The 20,273-nt window shown below is 47.9% G+C and overlaps 1 protein-coding gene across 3 annotated transcripts in view; it reads right to left on the bottom strand.

Annotated features, from left to right (window-relative positions):
* Positions 1–434: 434 nt before the first annotated feature.
* The window catches only part of RUNX2 (RUNX family transcription factor 2), a 253,326-nt gene continuing 233,487 nt past the window's right edge, over positions 435–20,273 (bottom strand). For all 3 annotated transcript variants that reach the window (XM_069562662.1, XM_069562665.1, XM_069562669.1), the window contains one exon: positions 435–1,689. In XM_069562662.1, coding sequence (XP_069418763.1) covers positions 1,112–1,689 — 578 coding nt within the window. In that variant the 3' untranslated portion in view covers positions 435–1,111. The remainder of the gene's footprint in view (positions 1,690–20,273) is intronic.

The following is a 20,273-nucleotide window of genomic DNA, read 5'->3' as shown; positions in this document are numbered from 1 at the left end:
GAAGGCGAGAAGAGCCCTCCTCCTTATGGGAAGTCAGATCCTGGAGGGCACAGGTTCCTCCAGATTGCTGAAATTCCAGCCAGGTCTCCACCAGGGCACACTGGCAAAGTCTGGAGAGATGTTTGTTCGTCACAACTGGCGCAGGTGGTGTTATGGGCATCTAGGGGGAGAGGCCAAGGATGCTGGCTTCCTCCCTGATGGCCAGTGACTCAGTTTCTGCTCCAATTCCAAAGCAAATGGGTGGATTTACCAAATGTAGGGAGGTCTGGGAGTTTCAGAAAAGAATCACAAGAACCTTTAAAAGCTTGTTCTTACAAGTGTGAGAAAAGTGGAAATAAGCCCCAAGGAGTAAAGGAGGGCTGGTACAGGTAACTGAGAACAGAAAGAGCAGGGAAAGGCAGAAACGTGGCACAGAAAAGCCAACACCCAGAGAGTACATACAAAAATCTCGTTTATTACACAAAATACTTTCTTATTCATAAGAAAGACTTAAATACCCCCCTTCTCCAAATACATCAGATTTTCCTCACTTCTCTGTTTTCCAAACCTCTCAAAAGGTGGTTATTATGAGAAAAAAGTAAACTTATTTCTCCCAAAATAATTTTTTTTTAAAAAGGTGAAAAAATCACAAGAGATCAGATACAGCATCAGCAACTCAAAAAAAGAACACTGGATCTGCCCTCGAGCTGCTGCTTAGGTAATGTGCTGTGCACCTGCCTTTCTTCCACGATTCTCAGAAGCCACCAATGGGGATGGGAAGGGATGGTTCTCTGAGCCTTTTCCAGGGTCCCACCACTGTCTTAGGGCACTTGTCCTGCCAGGAGCTCAAAGCCTTTACCAAAACAAGAAAAGGACATTTGAAGGGCCAGGAGAGCTCCGAGGACCTGGGTGGGCATGAGAGAAAGCCTCACAAGGCGGAAAGTGTGAGAAGCACCATCATTTCAGGTTGAAATGCCAGGGGAGGTCCATGCCTTCCCGTAGGCAGGTTGAGCAGAGTAATCCTGTCCTCTGCTGGGTTTGCTGGGCTCAAAGGTGACTCCAGCAGGGATGCCTGGTGCATTCGGGATCCCTTTACTGCAGAGCTCTGATGCACAGTCGCAGGGCGGCCCCATCACTTGGCATCTGGGGCATCCGGCGGGGTCTGCGGCTGCGGCCCCAGGGACGAGGCCAGTTTGGTGAGGGCCCTCGCGATGACGTCCAGGTGACCGTTCATTGTCCTCAGCTCCACCAGGATGTCCCCAACATTGGCTTCCAAACTGGTGGAGGCAGCAGGCCGGGCGCAGGGCTGTGGGGAGGCTCCCAGGTCCTCAGCGCCCTCCTCCCTGCCAGCTGCGCCAGGGCGCGCGGCGCGGGGGCCCGGCCGGTCTCGCTCATCCCCGCGGGTGCCCGGAGGGGTGGCTGAGGAGCCGCCGGGGAGCCAGTCCAGGAGGCGCGAGGCTGCCTCCGGGGACGAGGCAACCACCGAGTAGAGGCCCGCGCGCCTAGGGGCGCCAGAACCCGAGGCTGAGGGCGCGGGCGCGGTGGGCAGCGAAGGCAGCAGGTGGGGCAGCGCCGGGGGCCCCGGGGAGAACGCCGAGGGCTCGCAAGAGGACGAGGGGGACGGCAGTGCAGCGGTGGAGGGGCCTGGCTCCTCGGAGGAGAGGAACAGGGTGGTCGAAGACTGGGAGTCCAAGGTGCTGGGCTCTGAATCTGGCAAGGAAGAAACGAGAAAGGGTCACTGGGGCTTTTATTGACTGTCAACTGTATGCCCAGCGCCATGCTAGGGATAAAAGAGCTGAGTTAGAAGGTGGAAACGTATTTCCTAACCCCCAGATCTAGGATGGAGTAAGGAAGAGTGGGTTTCGGGTACACAGGAAGCTGAAGGCAGGGGAGACCGTGGAGTCCAGCAAGCATCTTGGTTAGTAAGGCTCTCCCCCGCTGAGGTCTAGACCTTGAACTGCTGGGAAGTCAAGAGGGAGCTCCAGGCAGGGGTGGGAGGCGACAGTCTTGCCAGGGACAATAGGTCAAGGCTGTAAAAGGAGGGCCCCCTCCTCACTCTCCTCAGAGGATGTGTGTTAAGCAGAGGGCTTGGCCCACTGTCCCAACCAAGCCAAGCTCTCAAGGGGGAACTGAGAGTTTGGGGCCAGGAGCTAGATCTTACTGCTGGTTCCCACTCTGCCAGAAAATGCCATGGAACCATGGGCCAGGCCCATTGCCCTGGAGAACTTGGTTTTATTTCCTCATTTCTACAGGGAAGGTGGGCCCAGTGACTCCCCACCACCCCCAGGTCCCTACCAGGACTGATCAACTTGCCTTCAAAAGTCTTCAGCTGGAAGCACAGGTCTCAGTTCAGAGGGATGCAAGCAAAGAGTCTACAAGCCTTTTATTGCTAGTTCTCCCCTAATCCTCTGAATTCCCAGGTAGAAAGTGGGTGGCAGCTCTTTGCGACAGGGTATGGCAACAAGATTTACCAACCTCAGATCAAAGGACCCACCTCCATGCCAACAACCTTAGCTCAGCTGTTTCAGCCACCCCTTTCCTGCCTTTGGGTAGACGGCTAGTGATCACCCTGGAAACAGTTCTGAGTTTTACTGGAGCCAAGCCTCTCAGGTCTTGCTCCCCAATTCCAGCTGGAGTGTCTACTCTTGGCTCTCCTCCTTGGCAGCTCTGGTACCCAGCTTTCTGCCCTGCCCTTGAGGAGAACCCCTTGAGGGGGTTCCAAGGCTTTCCAAGGTGGACCTCACTTTGATTACCCCAGCCTGTTATCTTGCGGGGGGGGGGGAGTGATATGATGACAGAGCCAGTGAGTAAACACGCTCTGCATTGCCTGGGAACATGTGTGCTCTCGCCGCCCGTCATGGGTGAGCTGTTGCTTCATGTGGGATCTGGGTCTGGCAGAGACTCAGAGCAGCGCTAATCATCTGGTGAGAGCTTATTCCCTCATCCTGACATCAGCGCCCAACCACGTCCTTCCAGGACTCATAGACCCCAGATGGTCCGAGGTCCAGTCTGTGTGGTTGGGAATCTGGTTGGATGGGAGCAGAGAAGCAACGGCTCCTTGGGGACCACAGTTGAGGAGAGACACGCATGTGCCTGCAAATTCCTCTGCTGGAAGCTGCATGGGTACTCTCTGCTCCTCCCATCACAGAACGGCCTCTCCTCCTCTGAAACTTAAGTTCCTCCAGTCTCTGTGATGATCTTCTTTTGTAAACCAAGAATCAAGACACTTCTGTGCATGTTACCTCCTGTGAGTTGAAAATGATCAAAGTGAAGCCCTACAAACTCTTGGCTCTGCTTTTACTTGCAAAAGATGTTAATAAGCTTCATACATCCAACTCTTACAGCAGGCAGGAGGCCTTTATATTTAGTCAAATAGAAGTCCCACATGTAAAATGAGATAGAGACAAGCACACTGAATGATCTAGCACCATGCTTCCTGAATTTTCATGTGCGGACCACTTCCCTGGGATGTTGTTAAAGGGCAGTTTGTGATTCGGCAGATCAGGGGTGGGACCTGAGACTCTGCACGTCTAGCCAGCTCCCAGGAGACATGGGTGCTGCTGGTCTGGGGGCCACACCTTGCATAGCAAAGGTGTAGACCAAATATACAAAGTTGACAATAAAGCTTAGGGTTCACAATCATAGAAATTAGAATCATCAGGGGTAGAGGAGAAACCTGGAAGCCTATATGATCATGAAGATAGGAATAATGCTGATGACCTCATTTGGCTATCAGGGGAATAAGAGAGGTGGTCTCTCCTGCTGTTCAGTTCAATCACTCAGTCATGTCTCACTATTTGCGACCCCATGGACGCAGCACGCCAGGCTTTCCTGTCCATCATCAGCTCCTGGAGCTTGCTCAAACTCATGTCCATCGAGTCGGTGATACTACCCAATCATCCCGTTCTTCTCCTTCCTTCAATCTTTCCCAGCATCAGGGTCTTTTCCAATGAGTCAGTCCTTCACATCAGGTGGCCAAAGTATTGGAGTTTCAGCTTTAGCATCAATCCTTCCAATGAATATTCAAGATTGATTTCCTTCAGGATTGACTGGTTTGATCTCCTTGCAGACTCTCAAGGGTCTTCAAAAGCATCAGTTCTTTGGCGCTCAGCTTTCTTTATAGTCCAGCTCTCACACTTCATACATGACTACTGGAAAAACCATAGCTTTGACTAGATGGACCTTTGTTGGCAAAGTAATGTCTCTGCTTTTTAATATGCTGTCTAGGTTAGTCATAGCTTTTCTTCTAAGGAGCAAGCATGTTTTAATCTCATGGCTGCAATCACCATCTGCAGTGATTTTGGTACCAAAAAAAAAAAAATAAAGTCTCTCACTGTTTCCATTGTTTCCCCATCTATTTGCCATGAAGTGATGGGACCAGATGCCATGATCTTCATTTTTTGAATGTTGAGTTTTAAGCCAACTTTTTCACTCCACTCTCCTCTTTCACTTTTATCCAGAGGCTCTTCACGTCTTTGTTTTCTGCCACAAGGGTGGTATCATCTGCATATCTGAGGTTACTGATTTTCTCCTGGCAATCTTGATTCCAGCTTTTACTTTCACCCAGCCCAACATTTTGCATGATGTACTCTGCATATAAGTTAAACAAGCAGGGTGACTATATACAGCTTTGACATATTCCTTTCCCGATTTGGAACCAGTCTGTTGTTCCATGTCCAGTTCTAACTGTTGCTTCCTGACCTGCATACATATTTCTCAGGAGGCAGATAAGGTGGCCTGGTATTCCCATCTCTTTCAGAATTCTCCATAGATTGTTGTGATCCACACAGTCAAAGGCTTTGGCGTAATCAATAAAGCAGAAATAGATGTCTTTTGGGGACTCTCTTGCTTTTCGATGATCAAATGGATATTGGCAATTTGATCTCTGGTTCCTCTGCCTTTTCTAAATCCAGCTTGAACATATGGAAGTTCATGGTACATATATTGTTGAAGCCTTGCTTGGAGAATTTTAAGCATTATTTTGCTAGTGTGTGAGATGAGTGCAATTGTGTGGTAGTTTGAATATTCTTTGGCATTGCCTTTCTTTGAGATTGGAATGAAAACTGACCTTTTCCAGTCCTGTGGCCACTGCTGAGTTTTCCAAATTTGCTGGCATATTGAGTGCAGCACTTTCACAGCATCATCTTTCAGGATTTGATATAGGTCAACTTGAATTTTATCACCTCCACTAGCTTTGTTTGTAGTGATGCTTCCTAAGGCCCACTTAACTTCACATTCCAGGATATCTGGCTCTAGGTGAGTGATCACACCATCATGGTTATCTGGGTCATGAAGATCTTTTTTGTACAGTTCTGTGTATTCTTGCCACCTCTTCTTAATATCTTCTTCTTCTGTTAGGTCCATACCATTTCTGTCCTTTATTGTGCCCATCTTTGCATGAAATGTTCCTTTGGTATCTCTCATTTTCTTGAAGAGATCTCTAGTCTTTCCCATTCTGTTGTTTTCCTGTCTTTCTTTGCATTCATCACTGAGGAAGGAAGAGCAACTCTCTCCTGCTGTTAGTTTGATGGTTTTCTGGCAAAACTTTGAACCAGTGAGCACTGGCTTAGGGAGGGAACCATGAAGCGTGCTTAAGGAAGAAAGCCTTTCACCATTGTTTTAACTAAAACTTCAAACTTTTCTGCAATGACCACACATGGACATGCCTTCTCTCGTCACTGGCCTTTAGCAGAAAGGGACTTATTCCTCCTAAGCCTGTAAGTCAAGGTCTTCTGAGTACTTTCTGTTCCATCAATGCTGAGTCAGACTGAATCGTTTCTTGGCTGGTAACTATGTACCTTGAAAGTAGATCTTTTCTGTCTTTTTTACACCCACTTGGCATCCCCTGTCTCCACCACTTAGACCACCAGCCTAGGGATAGGCTTTCCCTGGGGGAAGCCTGCAGATAAGGCAAAATGTTCAGCTGGCCACTGGAACCCATGATTCATTTGCAAATAAACTCTTCTGATCGTCCCCTAAAGCATGTTCCTCTTGCTGCCTTCCCCTTCTCAGTAAGTGACCTTCCCTTAGTTTAGCCAAACACCCAGGACCACCCATCTCTTTCCTCTACTCCCCACACCCAATATGCCAGTAGTGATTGTAGGCTCTGCTTTCAAACTGTATCCAGCATCTGATCAACTCTCACTGGCTCCAGGCAGTGGCCCAGCTATTGGTGGCTGAGCTGAGACCAGAAACCAGGGCTCCTGAGCTCCAGGTCAGTGTTTCCTCTGCAACACACTCCAAAGCTTGAAAATATAAGTCACTCAGTCATGTTCTATTCTTTTTAGACCCCATGGACTGTAGCCCGCGAGGCTCCTCTGTCCATGGAATTCTCCAGGCAAGAATACTGGTGTGGGTAGCCATTCCCTTCTCCAGGGGACCTTCCCAATCCAGAGATCAAACCCCGGTCTCCTGCATTTCAGGTAGATTTTTTACCATCTGAGCCACCAGGGAAGCCCCAACCCCAAATCTTACTTGATTCAAATCCATCATTTAGAATTCTCCCCTGGCTCTACTGTGTATCCCTGGCCCTTCTGGCCATTTTCCACCATTTTCCCAGGAAAATTTTTTGTTGCATGAGTCCTAGCCTCTTTTTTTTATGTAAGATAATAGCTATATTTATTCAATAAATATACCATTCAACAGATATTTAGTAAGCACCTACAATATTCTGAGCAGAATGCTCCATGGTGTACAAAGCCAGATCTAAAACCTGATGTCATTGTGAGGGCAGAAAATAATCAAATAATTGCGTAAACAAGCATATAATTGCAACAGCTATACAGTCTACATGCTATAAGCATCTGAAATAAGAGACAGAGTTTGACCCAATTGAGGAGGATTCCCTGAGGAAATGCTGTTGGAATGGAGTTCTGAAGGATGAGTAGTTAGGTAGGAAGAGGGGGAAATGTTGATGAATGATCAAGGGCCTGAGGCAGAACGGAGTGTATGTTGGACTCCCAGAGAAAGCCAGTGTGCTGGGAGTGGATAGAGCCAGGGGAAGGAAATGTGAAGGGAGATGAAGCTCAGGAGAGTAGGTGTCAGGAGACATAGTATATGATAAGCACTGCCGGTGTTGTTCAATATCTATTCTCTTCTTCCTTCTTTTCAGCTGGTTCATGGCCATTTAGAATAAAAATTATATTTTCTAGCCTCTCTTCCAACTAATTCTAGCCATGTCACTAAGTTCTGGGCAGAAAAAATGTCAGTAGAAGTGCTATGTACAATTCTTTGTTCCTGTGCCTAGGTTTTGGTTGCAATGGCTGGTGCGCAAGCAGCCCCCTTGGACCATGAGGTAGAAATCACATGCTAAGAATGAAAGAGTAGAAGACTGAATCCTTGATAATTAAGAGGAACTGCTATGTCAATCCTAGTTAGTTCAACTGCAGCTGTTTTAATGAGAAAATAAAACCTTATCTATTCAAATTCTGTTAAATTGGGTTTTCTGTCACTGACAGCCAAACCAAATCCTGATAAACATGGCCTTGTTGAACTTGTTAAGGGGTTTTATCATTATCCTATGAGGAATGGAAAACACGTTTTAAACGTGTATGTGTGAGAGAGAGAGAAAGAAAGAGAGATGATCAGTTTTGTATTTTGAAAAGTCCACCTGGCTATGTTGGGCAAGAAGTAGACAGAATAGAAGTTGGGGACACAAGTCAGGAGAGAAATTAGAAAATGACAGTGGTTTTTACTAGAGATGCGAGGAAGTAGACAGATTCAAGAGGCAGCTGGGACCCAGAAACCTTAGGATTTACTATCAGCAGGGATGCAGGAGGTGGTGAAAAGGGCATCAGAGAAATGGGTGCCCTCCTGGCTGGTGCTTCAGTGCCAGGCCCCAGAAATTCTGACTCTTGTAGGCAACTTTCCCTTTCTTATTCTCTGGAGTCTGGGTGGCCCCTTCCCAATCCATACCCAGCCCTGCAGCATAGCTCAGCTCTGACACACCTCAGTAGAGGCAGCCCGTGGGAACATTTTCTCAGGAGCCTGGAGGGAGGAGAAATGGGGTAGCTTTGGGCGGGGAACCAGGGAAGCAGAAGTCCGTGGGAAGAGGATGAAACCTGTCTGGAGGAGAAGCAACATCTCTCAGCACTGCAGTCGGGCCCTGGCCTTTGATGGTTCAGACTTGGCTGGGCCGCTGCCTGCTGCTTTCAGAAACCCCAGCACACAAAAGGGAGGGTGAGTGTCTGATGAACTCAACCCAATAATATTCACTCCTTTTATTTTCCAGAAACGTCATGAGGCCCACAGGGCAATCTTCTGGTTTTAAGACCTGGTGAGTCACGCCTACAAATACCTCTGACTCAGTGTGATCTCAAGTTCTCACCAGGCATCTCCCAGGAACATGGCTCAGCAAGAGAGCTGGAGTGGGGCAGCTGGGCAGGGGATAGCAGGGCTGGTGTCTCTGGAGGGGGTGAGAAGGGCCAGTTGCAGTGCAGACCGTGGGATTGCTGACTTGACACTAACTGTGCCCCCAGTAAGAGCTGGCATTGACAGAGTGCACACTCTCTTCAAGCCATGTGCTGAGTTCTCTCTTCTAGTCTCCGCGGAATATTACGAGTTGGATTCTGCTCTCTATCCCATTTTTCTGTGGAGGACACTGAGGCTTTACTACGTTCAGTACCCTGCTCACGGTCATCACATGTGAAGGAGGGCACATGCTTTATGGGGTTGTAAGGATGAGACAGGGGCTGAGGAGAGCCTACGTTTGTGCAAGGTTGGCCACACTCTGGGTTGATAATTTGCCACCTTGACTGCTTATTAAAATCACTCAGGGAACTTTGTAAATCCTATCGATGCCTCAGCCAATTCGATCATGATCTGTGGGGATGGTGTTCAGCCACCCTACATTTTAAAACTGTGTTAGTCGCTGAGTTGTGTCCGACTCTTTGTGATCCCACTGACTTTAGGCCGCCAGGCTCCTCTGTCCGTGGAATTCTCCAGACAAGAATACTGGAGAGGGTTGCCATTCCCTTCTCTAGGGGATCTTCCCAACCCAGGGATCAAACCTAAGTCTCCTGCATTGCAGGCAGATTCTTTACCAGCTGAGCCACCAGGGAAGACTTATTAACTTTCATGTATTATTTATTTTTTTATTTACTCTTAATTGGAAGGTAATTGCTTTACAATACCATGCTCATTTTTATCATACATCAACATGAATCAGCCGTAGGTATATATGTGTCCCCTCCTCTTGAACCTGTCTCCCACCCCCCACCCTATTCCCCTCCTCTAGGTAGTCGGAGAACACAAGTTTGAGCTCCCTCCACCATATAGCAAATCCCACTGGCTATCTGTTTTGCATATGGTAATTTGTATGTTTCAACGTCACTGTTTCATTCATCCCTCCTTCTCCTCACCATACTGTGTCTACAAGTCTGTTCTCTATGCCTGCTGTCTCCATTTGTAAAGTCTTGATATTCAGTTTGTTACAATATCACTTCTGTATTATGTTTTGTGGTTTTTTTTTTTTTTTGGCCGTGAGGCATGTAGGATCTTAGCTCCCCAACCAGGGATGGAACCAGCACTTCCTGCCTTGGAAGGTGAAGTTTTAACCACTGGACCACCAGAGAACTCCCCCAAAGGACCCCTTCTATAATATAACACTAATACACAGCTAGGGTTAGTTGACAAAAGCAATTTTTATATGTTTCCCTATTTAACCCTGACAGTGACCCTCTTGCCATTTGCAAATGGAGAAACTGGGGTTCACAGAATTTGGGTAGTTTGGACCAAGCCCACAGCCGCCAAGACTTGATCTGTATCTGTCTGACTCCCGTACCATCATGTTGATTCCATTCTCACTCATATCAGGGCCTTCTCCATTTTGAAAGTATGTGAACTTTCTTTATGCAGATTTCTTTTTTAATTTGCATATTTTGTGTTCATTTGGAAATACTGTTTAGGCCAGCTATTGGAGAGCAGCAGTATAGCTAGAGCTGCTGAGTAGAACCGGCTGGCCTGAGGCCTCTGAAGCCATAGCATAGCTTCATCCAGGCTCTGCTACTGCCAATGGGCCAGGACCTCTGAAGAGATGCCCAGTAGCCCTGACCAGGATGCACTTGCAAACTCTCCCAGGAGAACACTGCCCACCCACTGGAGTGTGGGCCTCTGAGGATGGGGCCGCCCTCTGAGGATCAGAAGGCCCAGCTCAGGGGAGATCTTTGGTCTCTGTCTCCAGGAACATGAGTGACTCCCCAAGGGTGACATGAGAAAAGTCATCGCCCTTTACTTCCAGGTGAATTATCCAGACTCCAATTTCCTAATGGCAGAAGGCTGGGCTAATGAGAAGAGGTGTTCACCATCGATCACCTTAGTAAAAAAGTAGTTGGGAAGGCAGAAGGGCAGGCAGAGACTGATCTGACCAGCCAAAAGGTGCTCCTGCCCAAAGACTACCTTTAAAGAGGGGGAGGGGGGAAGAAGTGACAGAGGTGTCTATCTGCCCACGTTCATGACAGCATTATTCTCAGTGGCCGAATGTAGAGAATGGAACAGCAGACTGGCTCCAAATAGGAAACGGAGTGCGTCAAGGCTGTGTATTGTTACCCTGCTTATTGAACTTATATGCCGAGTACATCATGAGAAACGCTGGGCTGGAAGAAGCACAAGCTGGAATCAAGATTGCCGGGAGAAATATCAATAACCTCAGATATGCAGATGACACCAACCTCATGGCAGAAAGTGAAGAGGAACTAAAAAGCCTCTCGATGAAAGTGAAAGAGGAGAGTGGGAAAGTTGGCTTAAAGCTCAACATTCAGAAAACGAAGATCATGACATCAAGTCCCATCACTTCATGGCAAATAGATGGGGAAACAGTGGAAACCGTGGCTGACTGCATTTTTCTGGGCTCCAAAATCACTGCAGATGGTGATTGCAGCCATGAAATTAAAAGACTCTTACTCCTTGGAAGCAAAGTTATGACCAACCTAGATAGCATATTGAAAAACAGACATTACTTTGTCAACAAATGTCCATCTAGTCAAGGCTATGGTTTTTCCAGTGATCATGTATAGATGTGAGAGCTGGACTATAAAGAAAGCTGAACACTGAATTGATGCTTTTGAACTGTGGTGTTGGAGGAGACTCTGGAGAGTCCCTTGGACTGCAAGGAGATCCAACCAGTCCATCCTAAAGAAGATCAGTCCTGGGTGTTCATTGGAAGGACTGATGTTGAAGCTGAAACCCCAATACTTTGGCCACCTGATGCAAAGAGCTGACTCATTTGAAAAGACCCTGATGCTGGGAAAGATTGAAGGCAGGAGGAGAAGGGGACAGCAGAGGTTGAGATGATTGGATGTCATCACCAACTCAATGGACATGGGTTTGGGTGGACTCTGGGAGTTGGTGAGGGACAGGGAGGCCTATTGTGCTGCGGTTCATGGGGTTGCAGAGTCGGACATGACTGAGCAACTGAACTGAACTGAACTGAAAATGTAGAAGAGCCCATGTGTCCAAGGATGGATGGGTAAACCAAATGTGATCTCTGCATAACGAAATACTCATGCTCATGCTTGGTCATGTCCGACTCTTTGTGACCCCATGGACTGTAGCCCGCCAAGCTCCTCTGTCCATGGGCTTCCCTAGGGAAGAATACTGGAGTGGGTTGCCATTTCCTTCTCCAGGGGATTTTCCTGACCCATGGATCAAACCCACATCTTTTGCATTGCAGGCAGATTCTTTACCAATAAGCCACCTAGGCAGCATAATGGACCATTTTACTCAATCTTAAGAAAGAAAGAAATTTTGATACGCACTTGTGGGTAAACCTTGAGACATTATGCTCAGTGAAATAAGCCATAAAAGCTGATACAGAAAATATTAGATGATTTCTGTTGGCTGAGGGTCTTGGGGTAGTCAAGTTCATAGAGGCAGAGGAGGAGGGTGTTGCCCCAGGGTAGGAGGAGAGGGGAGTAGCCAGTTAGTGTTTAACAGCTGTAGACTTTCAGCTGGGGAGGATGAGAATGTTCCAGAGATGCATAATGGTGAGTGCTACCTAACAGCAAAGGTATTTAATGCCATAGAACTGTGCGCTTCGAAATGGGCAACACGGTAAATGTACCCTCTATATATTTTACCACAATAATAAAAAAAAGAAAAACGTGGTAACATCCTAATTCACAGTTTTATCCAAGCGCTTGATGGATGACCTTTCTGGGACTGTTTGTAAAAGCGTAATGAGAAGGACATAAGTTATCGTTGAGAACATTACAGATCAATGTTCAATGTAGGTTCAATACCCCCAAAAGTCCCCTAAGGATGAAGACCCTTTCTGCAGACCTGGACATAAACATTGGTGCATCACAGACCACTCCATTTTCAATCACCATGGTGAAAAGTTCTAAAGTAGCTTTGTTGAGACCATGGACATAGGTTCTAAGAAAGTAAAGTCTGGAGTCTGACACATTTAGATCCACTCTTAGACTCATTGTGCTTTCATAAACAACGTTATATCATTCCTCCAAGCACTTCACAGCCAAGCTGCTGGCTCCTTGGGGTCCCCGTTTCTCACTAGCACCACTGGCCACCAAAAAGAGGTGAGAATCGTTTCAGTTCAAGAGCCTCAAGGTTCTCAGCCAGGCTACTAGCCACCCCACCCCTTCCTTGTTCACTCTGGTGCGATAATTCCTTGAAGGTATCAGACATGTTCCAAGCTCAGGGCCTTTGCACTTGCTGTCCTGCCTGCCACGCTCCCCATTCAAAAATCAACATGGTTCATTCCATTACCTCCTTCAGTCTTCACTTAAAGTCACCTTCTCCAGAGACCTTTTCTGGAATCCCCGGTTGAAAGGACTATCCCCATCCCCCAACACTTGGTGGAGGGCATGACAACCCACTCCAGTATTCTTGCCAGTATTCAGCATTAAAAGAATCCCATGGACAGAAGATCCTGGTGGGCTGCAGTCCACAGGGTCACAAAGAGTTGGACACAAGCATGCATGCATGGACATCCTGTCCACAAGACGCTCTCACTGTCCCACTTATAGCCGGGGAGTCATTCCACATGGAGGGAGTCAAATTAATATGAGGCTTGAGGATTGTGGCCTGAAAGACAATTTGACATAGCAGAAGCATAGGGTACTCAGAGTTGGGAGATTTGCAGGAAATGACTTTACAAGGCAACAAGGAATGAGGGGCTTGTCTGAAGGCTAAGGAATTTGAATTTGAGCAAAGGGAAGCCACTGAAGGGTTTTAAGTAGGAGAGTGATTGATTTGATTTGCGTTTTTAAAAGATTACTCTGGCAGCCAGCCTTGTGGAGGCTGAACAGAGGGGGTGAGGCTGGAGGTAGGAAGACCAAATGTAAAAGGAACCTCTAGGCCATTCAAGGAGCTAAAATAATATTAGAGAAGAAAGAGACACAAGTGTGAAGCCCAGCCAACCAGTGTTAGAACCAAAAAAAAAAAATTTTTTTTTTCTAGGAATGCATTAAATTTCCACAAAAAGAGACCTTCCTGCCACCCTTTATGGACAATACTATGAAGGCTGGCTCCTGTCTGGTTCAAGTTGGCCACCCTGGATCTTTCATGCGTCGCCATTCAATAAAAGCAGGCGTGGGTTTTATGGGATTGTTTGTTAAGCCTTGAGCCAGGCTTTTCTACTCACTCAGACAGGACTCCTCTGCCAACTTCTAAATTGGCTGTTCTTTACATATAGGGTGTGAGGGATATCTCTATGTGTCTTTACGAGCACACCCATTTGGAAGGAGACATGTGACTATATATAATGTCTTTATGTGATTTTGGGGAAGAGCTGTTTGTACAACCTGTATACTCCTTGGCATGCCCGTGTTTGTAGTATAGAGGAAGGGAGAGACAGAAGGCAAAAGCTATTCCCACACCATAACCAACTTTGGCTCCCAAAGAAAAATTCAAAATAGATTATGTTCCCTAGCAATGCCTCCAGCGTTGAACAATTTCCAAATCCACCAGCTTAATCCTTCCTCCTGGAAGGGCACTCACCTTTGAACTTCATTTTTTTTTTGTAAACTATCATTTTAAAAAAATAACAATAACACGGGCCCAGACCAGACCCTGTTGCAGCTCAGGCTCCCTGCTGGCTTCCTTTCCCTCCCCAACAACAAGAGAGCAACAACAAGAGAGCTCACCAAAGGGACCATCTCGCTTGTAAAAAAAAAAAAAGAAAAGAAAAGAAAAAGCGGGCTGCTTGATGAACTTGATGGAAAGAGCCAGGCTGTAAAAGACGGCATTTTGGCTTTAACAAGGCCCACAGCCCGGAGCACGGCCAGCTGGGTAGTCTGAACCAACCCAAGAATATTAGAACCCGGGGTCACCGGGAGCTGGGACGCCACCAGGAATGCGGGGAGGAGAGACAGTCTGGCGGGGGGGCGGAGGAGGGTGCGACTGGGGATCACTGGGGCCCCGTGCTGCCAGCTCCCTGATGGGAGTCAACAGGCAGAGGGAGAAGCCAGGACAGCTGGGCGGGGGTGGTGTGTGCCCCTAGCAAGGGGCTGGCCAGCCCTCTTCACATGGCCAGGCTCCGGGACCCCTGAGGTCGGGCAAGTGGCCACACGCATCCACTCACCAGCTCAGCAGGGACAGCACTTCAGGGAGGAAACCTCCTTGCCTTGTTACGATGCCCCCTCGACAAACTATGGACCCACAGGTAGTGAGGAAGCGGTGGAGCATCCCACCCGCAGAGTGGGTTGGGGAGGGAGGGTCCCATTTCCTGAGGCCTGAAGCAGCAAGGTTCTGGACAGGGGTGTCCCTGGGTCAGTAGCCGAGCAGAGGAAAAGGCTCAGCACCCTCCAGGACCTTCGTTGTCCTCTGGACCAAAATGGTGGCGCCCGGCTCTGGACACGCTCGGTAAACATCTATTAACACAAATCACCCTGTTTTGCTCAGGATTCCATGCAGCCTTGGGAGCAGAGCCTCAGTCTTAATATCTGATGCCTCTGTGTCTGTTGCCCACCCCTCGAACACAGACACAAATAATGCCAAGAAACTGGCCATATGCGTTTCCTCAGCATGTTTAATACCTAGTCCTTTCTTGGAGAATTCCTCAGAGATCGGACCCCTCCATACCATGCCACTGTGTGTCTCCTTGGGAAAGCTTTTCTAATTTGGGTCTGAGCTTTCCTTTTTCTTCATCCCATGCCATCCCTCCTAATGATAACCCTTTGTGCCAGGTTCAATTACACACAAAGCTCAAATGAGCAGCCCCAACTCTAAACTTGGCCCTATCCATTGGAATGGGTTGGAGGGGGGTGGATCTTGGGCATCTTGCTCTACCCAGAAAGAGAGATGCTGTTCCCGAAGGAGAAACAAAGCCAAGGATGGGTGGAGGGAGAGGGAGAGCGGGGGAGGGAATCTTCTGCAAAAATAAAAAGTTGCAAATGAGGAAACAGACCAGCACCGGCTGCCCCAGGGCACTGGGACTGGAGGCTGATGCTCTGTCTTCAGCCAGGCCTGTTAGGACCCTGCCCTGCCCCTGGGCATGCAGAATCAACAGGAGTGCTTTGATTTTTTCCCCCTTTTTAAAGAAACACCCTCCAGCCTGACCCTACCTACGCTCTAACTGCAGGGTCAGCAGAGGGTGAGATGAGACCATACACTGGGAATTTCCTGACTTATGTGAATTTTTCTCAAGATCTGGCCGTGAGTCAGTGTGAGGCACTGTGACACATGGTGTGACTTGCAGGGCCCCCCCTCCCTCCTGGAACACCCTGAAAAGCACCTCTTGGCTGAGTAACTGAGGACGAAAACCTGTAAGCCTCCCTTTGCCCTCCCCTGACTTTCCTTCCCCATTGTTGCCAAATTAGAGGAGATAAGAAACTCGGTTTCATCAGGATATTCATATTCTTCAGACAGACAGAAAGATTGGTGTTGATGCAGTTGCCTTCCTTTGCAGAATTAAGCTGTCTTGTATGATGCCTGTTGGTCTTGATGTTTGAGGGTTTGGCAGGGGGAATGGCGGCAAGAGCGATGGGGATGAGAAGAGGCGTGGAGGAGAGAGATGATTTCTTAGATTTACAATGTTCTGACAAGATCCTAGAACAGCCCCTGCAAGGTCCAGGTGAGCCAGACTAGGTAGGCAGGTAGATTTATGGGTCCAGTTTTACTGATGTTAACAAGCAATCTGAAACAGCCAAACACAGCAGATTAATTACAATCTTGTGTGTGACTTATGGCTGCCAGGACTAGAGATCGCTTGCCAGTGAAGACCAGCCACGCCAGTCTCTGCTAGTGATGGCTTATAATTCCCTCCAGAGTTTGGGGGGGGCGGGGGGAGCATTTGGATTGATGACATCTTTCACAAGATCCTGGAAATTAAACTGAAGGGAATACTGCTCAGCCATAAAAAAGAATGAAATTTTGCCATCTGCAGCAACATGGATGGAGCTGGAGAGTATCAACTCAATGAAATGAGTCAGCCAGAGAAAGACAAATACCCTGTGATAGCACTTCTATGTGCGATCTAAGCTATAATACGGATGACTGTATATGCAGAACAGACTCACAGATATAAAGGTCAAATTAGTGCTTATCCGAAGGGAGAGAGAAGGGAGAGGGACAAAATAGGGGTGTGGGATTAAGAGATGCAAGCTACTCTGTTTAAAACAGATAAACAATAAGCTCATACTGTCTGTCACAAGGAATTTCAGCCATTATCTTATAGTAAGTTTTAATGGAGTATAATCTATAAAAATATTGAGTGACTAGGACTTCCCTGGTGGCCCAGTGGTAAAGAAGCTGCCTGCCAATGCCAGGGACATAGGTTCAATCCCTTGTCCAGGAAGATTCCACATGCCCCTGGGCAACTAAGCCCAGGCACCACTGAGCCTGCACTCTAGAGCCCTGCGTTCTGCAGCAAGAGGAGCTGCCTCAATGAGAGGTCTGCGCACCGCAGCTAGAGTAGCTCAAGAGGAGGTACTAGAGAAAGCCCACGCACGGCAATGAAGATGAATCGCAGCCAAAAATACACAAATAATAAGTAAAGTTTTAAACAGACATTGAATGACTATGCTGTACACCTGAAACTCAGGTAATAATATAAATCAACTATGCTTTAATTAATTAATACACACAGAATGTTTAAAGGTGACCACTAAACTGTATGTGGAGCCTGGCCTCACTCGGGGTTCTTGGGAAGGGGTGTAGAAGCATTTTGCAAACTGTCATACATTATGCAACAGCGAGGAATCAGCATCCTTACAGTGTGTTAACACCCTGCCATGGGGCTACAGAAGACGGAGACTTTATAAATAGCGCAAAGAATTTCTAAACATCCTAGTGAGTTGAGAGTGCCTTAGACAGCAAGGAGATTGAACCAGTCCATCCTAAGGAAATCAGTCCTGAATATTCATTGGAAGGACTGATGCTGAACCTGAAACTCCAATACTCTGGCCACCTGATGCAAAGAACAGACTCATTGTAAAAGACCCTGATGCTGGGAAAGATTGAAGGCAGGAGGAGAAGGGGACGACAGAGGATAAGATAGTTGAATGGCATCACCGACTTGATGGACATGAGTTTGAGCAAGCTCCAGGAGTTGTGATGGACAGGGAAGCCTGGCATGCGGCAGTCCATGGGGTCACAAAGAGTCAGATACAACTGAGTGGCTGAACTGAGTGAGTTGCGAGGCCAATGTTTTTATGCTGCCCTTTCAAATGCAGAAAACGAAAGGCAGACACTAAGGGAGTCACCTAGACACTGAGGAAAATGAGGCACCTCGTGCCCTGAAGTCACCCCCAACCCCACCTATGCAGTCCCTTCCCCACCTTAGACCTCCCCCCAGCCAGGAAGACCAGAGCATTCTCAGTTGTAATAAGTCAAACTTGGGAAGGAAAATTCCAGTCTGAAGGAAAGGTCTCAGAGCTCCTACACCTTCTGCCATTCTGAGGCAAACATAAGATGAATATTTTCTGGGGCTCTTTCAACCAAGGTGAAGAAGGTAATTTTCCTCTTCCCCTCACCCTATCTCCCTTTCTTCTCCTTCCCCTAAATCCCCTCCCTTCTCTTCTCATCTTCTCACCACCATCCAAAGAGACAACTCTTTTGAGTTTTCTTCTCATTCTGGGAAAAAAACATTTTTCTGAATTGCTGCCTCTTCACTGACTTGTGAAGGCAAAACAAGAGAATTAAATGAGGCCGTTGGGTAAGAAGGAATTGAATCTTAGTGAACTATGATTTCTAAATTTTAAACAATGTTATTATATATTGTAGATTTTATTTTATACATTTATTTTACATTCTTTTTTTAATATTCTTTCCCATGATGGTTTATCACAGGATATTGAATACAGTTCCCTGTGCTATGCAGTAGGACCTTATTGTTTATCCATTCTAAAATGTAATATGTAGATTTACTTGAAATTATTTTCATTATAACTATATATATATATATACACACACACATATATTTTAAACTAACAGAACCTTTCCTTGGCCATCTACCATCTGTTTTGCAGTTTTCTTGCTGAGATGCAATCCTGGGGTGGGCACTGGGGGCAGCCAGGGTTTCTCTGAGCCTGATCTGGTCTCTCTTACTGGCAGGCCCTGGATCAAACTCACCCCCGGAACCCTGGGCCATGCTGTGGTTCCCCCATATATAAAATGAACACCTCCCATGGGCAGGTGGTGAGGTTGAATTGTTGCAAATGTGTCCAGTGTTTTAAAGTCCTGGGATTAAAGAATTTACATGAGAGAAGAAAATACAGTCCCAGAGTGGGGTCCTGCTCCGTGGTCATGAGTTCTGTCCCTGTCTCTTCTTCCCCTTGCAGGTAAAGAATCTGTGTGCAATGCAGGAGAGCCGGGTTCAGTCCCTGGGTCGGGCAGATCCCCTGGAGAAGGAAATGGCAACCCACTCCAGTATTCTTGCCTGGAAAACTCCATGGACAGAGGAGCCTGGCGGACTACAGTCATGGGGTCTCAAAGAGTCGGACATGACTGAGCAGCTAACACTTTCACTTTCCTCTTCCCCACCCCATCCATCCCTGTGTCTTACATGACTTAGAACAAGGACTGTGAGCTAAAAGGGCTTCAGAAATCCTCTAAGTCATTTCTTGGCCTGCTCTTCTTTATCTTTTAATAAATTCTATTAATAATTCTTCTCCTGCTTTTGTTTTTTGGCTTCTTCAAACACCCAAAACCTTCTCCCTCCTCATGTGAATTATCAGATGAGGAGCCAGCTGGTTGGACCCAGGTCCCCTCTCAACCTGCTACTTCCTCCTGTCTCTGACCCCTGCCTCGCCTCGGCCTGTGCTCCCCATCACATCCCTTGTTTTGAACATGCCAGACGTTTTGATAACTTAAATCAAACTTGACTCCGAACCCTTGTCGGTAAATTTGCTTCTGCCTCCCGGACAGGCACTCTCTGAAAGGAGCCAGGAGCCTCCTTCGGGGTGTGGGCCACTGGAGCAGGGCCCTGCTGTCCCCAAGGAGGCGCTTCCCTGCTCGGGGCTTTCTGACATCAGCGTCCCACATGGAATGTGAGAAAACACCCAGGCAGCTGCTGGGGCGGCCGTGAGACAGCGGCCAAGAATGCCCCTGGCCCTGGCTGCAGCTGTGGCCTCAACAGGTGCGGCCTGGCCTCTGGGCACGCCTGAGCGTGTCACCTCCTCCTCTGGACACACACAAACATCCCCGCTTGGGGCCCCCGACATGGCCTCTCTCCACTCTGCCTGCCTGTCCTGAGGCCTTGGAGGCTGTGGGCACAGGACAGTCCCAAAGTGACAGAAAGCAGCCGCTCACGTGTCCTCCGAACTCTGCCTTCAGCGTGAGGCTCACTGGACACATGATGGCCATTCGAGGCCTCACTACAGGGGAGGGGGCGTCTCCAGAGATGGCAGGACCCAGACGGGCTGCCTCCCCACACTGCCTGAGCCTGGGGACAGGTCACAACAAGGCGCCGCCCTCCTGCCCCTGGGCCCCCTCTGGCATCCCCTCCTGCCTTTCTCTCCCACACCTGCCTCAGAGTCTCCCCTCCCAGAGTCCATACTGTCAGGGAGAGTTAGTTACCTTAGGGTGTGTGTGTGTGTGTGTGTGTGTGTGTGTGTGTGTGCGCGCGTGCATGCGTGTGTGTGTTTTGCCTCCTCAACAAGAGAAGAGTAGGTTGGGACTTCCCTGGGGGTCCCATGGTCAAGACTTCACTTTCCAATGCAGGTGAGGTGTGGGTTCAATCCCTGGTTGGGAAGTTAAAATCCCACATCCTCATGGCCAAAAACCCAGAACATAGACAACAGAAGCAATATTGTAACAAATTCAGTAAAGACTTCAAAAATGGTTCATGTCAAAAAAAAAAAAAGAAAAAGAAAAAAAACACTTAAGAACAAAAAAGG

Source organism: Ovis canadensis, chromosome 20 (genome assembly GCF_042477335.2).
Source record: "Ovis canadensis isolate MfBH-ARS-UI-01 breed Bighorn chromosome 20, ARS-UI_OviCan_v2, whole genome shotgun sequence".
In the NCBI taxonomy this organism is placed as follows: Eukaryota; Metazoa; Chordata; class Mammalia; order Artiodactyla; family Bovidae; genus Ovis; species Ovis canadensis.
Note: the sequence above shows the minus strand (reverse complement) of the source record. Positions and strands in the feature narration are given on the sequence as shown.